At 41.1% G+C, this 7019-nt stretch overlaps 1 protein-coding gene across 1 annotated transcript in view; it reads left to right on the top strand.

The window, feature by feature from the left end:
* The first annotated feature begins 3632 nt into the window (after window positions 1–3632).
* LOC109959454 (transmembrane protein 47-like) overlaps window positions 3633–7019 on the top strand; it is a 5865-nt gene continuing 2478 nt past the window's right edge. The window contains exons 1-2 of the mRNA XM_020598856.1: window positions 3633–3981; window positions 6394–6534. Coding sequence (XP_020454512.1) covers window positions 3765–3981; window positions 6394–6534 — 358 coding nt within the window. The 5' untranslated portion in view covers window positions 3633–3764. The remainder of the gene's footprint in view (window positions 3982–6393; window positions 6535–7019) is intronic.

Genomic DNA, 7019 nt, shown 5'->3' on the forward strand with positions numbered 1-7019 from the left:
GTGATTCTGTGATATACTGTACAGTAAAGGTTTGAGAAAGTAATCAAGTTCAGTATTTTGAAGAGTGACATTCCGCAACACAAAGAAAGAATAAATAAATGAATGAGAGTATGTGGGTTCACTGTTTTGATCCATGAGAGTCTCTACATGTTAAACTGATTCAGATACATCAGCCGACACAGTCTGACCACAGCATGACTCACGTTGGTGTTACAGTAAAGACAGTGATGAACAGCACAGACCTCTGCAGCAGCATCATTATTAAACAAGGCCTCATCAGTTGCCATGCCACCTTATTCATAGCTGAAAAATCCTTGAAAGGTTTATTCTGAGCCTAATCAGATCCAGGAAGACCAAGATGAGTGAAAGAGGATGAGGTCATGTGGTGAGTAGTTTGTGAAGAGGCTTCCTACCTCCTCAGCAACATAAACTTTATTATCATCAGTTAAACTTAAGCTGAATCACAGTTATGTGTCATCGTCATGAGTGTTCACTTGCTCTACTCCTTCCCCAACATGCTCCATCATCTTTATCGCAGAGAGAACGCATTGACCATCCAGTGTGACAGTACCTGTGTTGGCATGTGAGAGTCGGAATAACAGCACCTGAATAGTTAAAACATGGTGGATGAAACGAAATGGGCTTGTATGTTGGTAGCTCAGCCGATAGGATAGAAAGGATCCAGAAAAGTAAAACATGACCTGGATTTTTTTTTTGTGCTCTTTCAAATCACCCTAGAGGGAGGCACTAGTGTGTTGCCTCAAGTAGCTTTGTCTGCTCTGCAGATTTTCTAATGAGGGGCTTTTGGAGAAGGATGACAGGGCACTCTGCCTGTTCTGTCGGGGAGGAGGGGCATTTAAAGGAAATGACTGCTGCTCTGTCCATGGATACGCCTAATACTAGATCCCCCCTACTCAGATGTCCTGCTGGCAGCTTGGCAGTACTATTAAGCCAGGGAAGGGTGGCATTACTCTAAAACTCTCATCATGTCATATTCACTGAAAACCTGTAATCTAGCCACTGAAACGATAGGGGTAGAATTACACCAAGCTGGGTAAGAGGGCAGCAGAGGTGTAATTCAAAGTACTAAAATCAGTTTTGTTTGTTCTTACACTGAATACCTTTATTTAGAAAGCATGTGCTATGCTCAGAATAACCGCTTAAAGTAATCTGTGTTTTCATGTCAATCAGTTTCTTTGTTCCCATCTTCCTTTCTGGTTGCTATAACACAACACAAATGTTCAGTCAGGACAGACATTCCCACCAAATCAGAAGGTTTTTAAACAGCAGCAGCAACTGTACAGCAATATAACTAATGGGATTTTTAGGCCATTGCTTTACCTGAGACAAAAGGAGATGGATACCCTGACATATCAGAACACATTCACTGGTTGGCCTTCTCATTGTCATGTTATTGTTGTGAGACATAATAGTTGGTCAATAAATTATGTCCTCTTTTCATTTTAACATAGGTTTCTCAAGTTGATAGTACTGGAAGTATTATCATCTGCACTGAGTATAGAAGATATATTTGCTGTTGTGCTGTTCTTCATTTGTGGTATGCCACACAGTTGTGGGTGTAGCGTGGATGACCATTTCAACACAGGAGTGAAAATGTTTTGAAACACTGAAAAGTTTGTGACATGGATTGTATTAGAAAAGAAACCTAAACATCTGGAATGTCATGAAGGCTGGACATAAGTGATGAGCAGAGCACATTTAAGACTGTGTCACTGCTTCTACAGTTTCTCTAAAGCACACAACAGTAAAACATTCTAAATAAAATGATAATTCAGTTAATTCCTGCACTTATTTGGTTCACCACAAGACAGAAATATTTGACATATAGTCTGAGCAACCTGCTACAATTTATACTTGTCATTTCATTTGGGGGATTTATGGGGTGTTTTTAAATTCTGTAACTGTAAGTACACGATATTAAACTCCACATGTTTGAGCATGGATCAAAGAGTTATTTCACAAAGGAGGTATAAATATCCATGAACTCCGTCTACACACTGAATGTGTGAAGAAGCCAAAACAGGATTAATGGGAAACGGCAGCTAACGAGCTAAAAGGCAGTTCTATTGTTACAGTGTCACAACAAGCTCTGGGTGTTTCATGTCCTCTGTGGTCAGTATGCCAATATAAATCCTTCTACTCATCCTATTACAGACCAAATGTTATCTATTTCTATAATTACACAAATGGTGTGATAGCAGATGTTTTATGGGCATTAGTAACAAAATGTAACATGCTTGCCATCTGCTGGAACATTACCACATTACAGTTTTTAGACCAGGACCCTGTAAGGACAGTTCACAATGTGCTATGAGTTACTCACCACCCACAGAGTTTAAAAAGACAAAGCACAAAGCCAATACATTAGTATCGTTAGCAATGAGTAAGTCATTTTATGTCAAAAAAAGAGTGGACTGGTCCTTTAATACCACATTGTATTATTATTTAATTCTGCAAAATGTGGGGTACTAAAGGTAATGCACATATGTACTATGATAGATTAAGTCTTCATTTCATACTTCCTCTATATTCACTATATAATCTGTGTGCTGTGTTTAGGTGTGGTTTGATTCACTGTCACTCCTGTTTTGTTTCATATTACAGTATATATGATAAGTAATGTGACTTTCTGTATTTAAATGTTCTGGCCTAATAAATCTATAAGTGTGTGTGGAGAGCTCTGTTGAATTTCTGTTTCTTAAAAAGACTGTAAAACTTTAACTTGCTGACCCTCTAAAAACATCCTGCTACCTCCACAGAGCATCGTTTCCTAAGACGGCTTTCAAAATAAAAGCACTAAACTTGACAATGAAGCTTGGTTGCAGGACTGTTGTTTTGTACTGAGCCTAAGTACTTTACAGTAAATGACAGTTGCATTAAAAGTAGTTTTGTTCTATTAGTTGTAGATTTTCACATTGCTGGCTTTTGTAGTCCTCTAAAAAAGAGACATCAGCTCATACAGATGGTTGACAAATTAAAGGAAAAACCTGAATAAATGAGTGCTTTCTTCCAAGATAGCAGTATCCCCCATCCATAGGGCACAAGAGGTTTGATGACTATGACTATGATGTGAATCACATGCTGTGGCCTCCACAGTCACCAGATCTCAACCCAGTTGAACACCTATGGAAGATTTTGTGTTAGACAGCTTCTCCACCACCATCAACACAACACCAAATGATGAAATATATATTGCAAGAATTGTGTTCATCCCTCCTGTAGAGCTCAGAGACTTGTAGGATCAGTGCCAGGGTGCACTGATGCTGTTCTGGTGGCACATGGTGGTCAAACACCTTACTAAGACACTTTATGTTGGGCTTCCCTTTGACTTGTCACTTGTCTGAATTTGTCCACTGAAATTATGGCCAGCAGATATAACTTGACTGGGTTTAAAGAACAGTTTTTATTGATTAGAATGATATTTAGTGGCTCTTTGCTTTTTCTCATTATATTATATTATATTATATTATATTATATTATATTATATTATATTATATTATATCATATCATACTATATTATATTACTTTACTTTACTATACTATATTATATCATATCATATTACGGACAAGGATTAAACCCAGCTATTTTGAAGGCCCGATCTAACCGGATGTCTCCCGCTAAACGTTCCCAGCTGGACGCACACAGAAGCATCGAGGGCTATGGTGGGAGAAGACGCACTCGGACCTCCAGCGACTCCATTCCACAGTGACCGAGCTGCAGCGGTGTATCTAGTCAGGAGAAGATGTCTGTGAATGAGGTGTATGTGTTCCGACCCTTCAAGCTGATCGCTCTGCTGTGCGTCTTCCTGGCGCTGTGCCTGGACGTGGTGGCTCTGCTGAGTCCAGCCTGGGTCACTGCGGAGCATTTCTCCCTGTCTCTGTGGGAGTCCTGCTCCCTTTCCGAGGCACGGCTCCCGACAGAGGAGGCTCGCTGGAGCTGCTTCTCCACCCTCACATCTGGTAGGAAAGCGTGTTTGTTCTTGTTCCCTATTGTTTTCACACTATGTTGTTGTTTATAACTTTTTGTTTTTGGGGGTTCGGGATGTTATTCGTTGGAGAACAGGCTACAGTGGCATTATAGATCTCGTCATTCTTCTACAGTGCAGGATGATGCTGAAAAACGGTGCTAGTGTAGAAAGCTGCGATTTCAAGGTTGTAGAACGGTCGTAATTTTGCCTGTTTTGGGAGAAAACACAGATTTAGCCAATTATAGCAGAGCATAATAACATACGATGCTTAACGCGCTGGTAAATAAGTCTGGAAGCTGTGGAAACGGGTTTACACCATCAGTGGCTTGTTCTAAGGGTCCGTTATTAGGCTACACACAGGCCGCATAAATAAATCATCTACTGAACTGTACAAAACATCAGAATGACATCATCTCCCCCCGTAGAGTTTGTTTTACTTGGCTTGTTGTTCTCTGTCCAGCAGCTGAATGAGACATTCAGGATCAGTTTCCTCTGTTCATACCAGAGCAGTGACGTGGTGTCACACTGGGATGCTCAGCTCAGCTGATTTGGAAACAACTATAGCTGCGTTTTCAGTGTTGCTGTAAATGATCAATCACTTAATAAAACTGTGTCGTCTTAATGAGTTGTACTGATGCCTGAACACTCTTAGGCCAATTCGGTGCCAGTTTGCATGTGTAGGATAAGAAACAGCTGAAAATAATGATCACATGTTGTAGAAACATAAACACAATCCCTCTGGTACCCACTCCGACCACAAGAGGAATGTGAGCATGTGTGAAGAGGCATCTTCCCCATCACCCACCTCAGCAGGCCTGGGCCCACCAGGTTGCCTTTTTTCAAGCAGAGGAGCCACATGACAGAGTGTTAACGCCCCCAATCCCCCCCAACCCCAAAATAGTAATAAAGAAGAATAAATGTTATAGTTCTGGCATAATTGGTTGCCAAATCTTTGTGAAATATTTGAGATTTTACTGGGCCTTAGTGATGTTCACCCCCATCCCAGACACAAACGTTCACAGCTACAAAGAGGGAAACAGGCTTTGTGTGAAGCACCCCTCTCTGATATTGTGGAATGTGTTGGAATGAATAGGAGGCGGGTTTGTGGCTTTAAGTGTCTGCAGAGCTCGTTAAAGCAGCAGTAGAGGGGTGTATGGAGGTTAAAGGTGCAGTTCACCAAAAGGCAAAGCAGACTTATTTTGTGCATGTTCTCCATTTTTAAATTTCAGTTTATCTTTGGTGTGATATAATCTGGAAGACACGGCTCAAAACTGGATACATGTGTATTGCAGGTGACTGAAAAGGTAGAATTAAAATAGAATACAGTATTATGACTTAACGCCTCGGTGAGCGATAGAAAACTAAACTAGTGATGTGAGCACACTGTTTAATATTCTGAGGTTTTTTTTTTCTTTCTTTTTTTGTGTCAAAACCAAAAGTATGATCACATAATGGACCAGAAATGTCCATTTTCCTGAATGCTGAATGATATCAAGTCAGATGTGTCCCTGGAGAAATGTTTCTTTTCACCATCCTGAAGACAATGAACAGTGGATGAAGCTTAGTAGCTTCATCATATGCTAATTTTTCCCTCTGAGTAGATTTGAGGTTTAGCTTTCTTCTGACAAGTGGAACATCAGAGAGGGAATACACAGTGCAGGCAGAATGAAACATTTTCTTCTGAATACCTTTCTGGTGTCAGATTGTATGAGCACTTTACTGAGCAGAGAGCTGAGCTTGGGTCAAAACCAGCTTTACAATGGGCTCTTTTAAAAACCTAGTGTTGTGTAGGTCTTTTCATGGAAGAATGCTCTGATGCTCTGGAAGTAAGTCATGAGTTTTACTTTTCTGGCAGGAAATAAATAGAATAAATGTGCTGTTAAAAAGCCACCATGACTGAACCCACATGGAAAATACTGGCAGCCACACACAGAACTACATCAACCAAAACCTCCAAGGAAACAGCACCAACCATTTCACTAAAATAGACATAAATAAATGAAATGCAAAAGAAATAATGGCACAAAGTACTTCAAATGTATATATATATGTACAGGGAGAAGGACAGAAATTCATCAGAAAATATGAATTATGTTTATGCATGTGCCAAAATACTGCACATCAAATTTGAACACATGATATTTCAAGGGAAACAGCTGTGGGTTCAGCACCTTCATCTATCAGCTGCAAGGTTTAGCTAAGTAAGTTATGTTTCTTCAAGTTTTAGAAATACAAATTTTAATCTTCTAAATGTATAATTTAGGTAAATGTTGTTACTTGTAGGAGCCTGAGCCCATTCTGCTCTACTCACTTCACTCTGTGGGATGAGGAGCAGTTCATTTCAACAGTACAGTCCTGTGAATCGAGCTTTTGTTTTTAACCTGCATGCATCCCTATCCTGCAGACTGGCAGATTGCCACCCTGGTGCTGCTGGTGGCCGGCGCCGTGGCGACTCTGGTGGCCTTTTTGGTGGCCCTCATTTCCCTGTGCCGGGGCACGCAGAGACAACACTACCGCACTGTGGCCGTGCTCCTCTTCACTGCAGGTACGTCTTTCCATTCCTTACTGTCACTTTCCACGTGCAACTTCTTTAAGCATCAGCTTTTTTACACCCTGTTTGAATATTTAGCCAGAGTTCCAACACATCATGCTCACACACATTTGGAAACTGAGAGACTGTCTATGCGTTCCCCACAACCACACCAATTTCCATATAGACAGCGAGGGGGGGGGTTATGTTCCAGTGCTCACGTTGAATAGAAGGGTGCAAGAAGGAGAGATGTAGCTGAATGAGTCTTGCTGGTTGAGCTCATTCTTTCTGTGGTGGGGAGTCTGGGGAGCTGCCGGCCCGTGGGCCAAGAGACAGCAGCCACAGAATGTGTGGACTTAGCAACAGAGTGAAGTCACTGAGGGAAAAACAGCCACCGTAGCCTCATTGCACAGCACTGCCTCATAGTTGGACTGCACGTCTTCTGCATGCTTTGTGAGAAGGCTTTTCGGTTGAAACCAAATTTTGACACTGGTAAGGGA

Source organism: Monopterus albus, unplaced genomic scaffold (assembly GCF_001952655.1).
Source record: "Monopterus albus unplaced genomic scaffold, M_albus_1.0 scaffold39.1, whole genome shotgun sequence".
Taxonomy (NCBI): domain Eukaryota; kingdom Metazoa; phylum Chordata; class Actinopteri; order Synbranchiformes; family Synbranchidae; genus Monopterus; species Monopterus albus.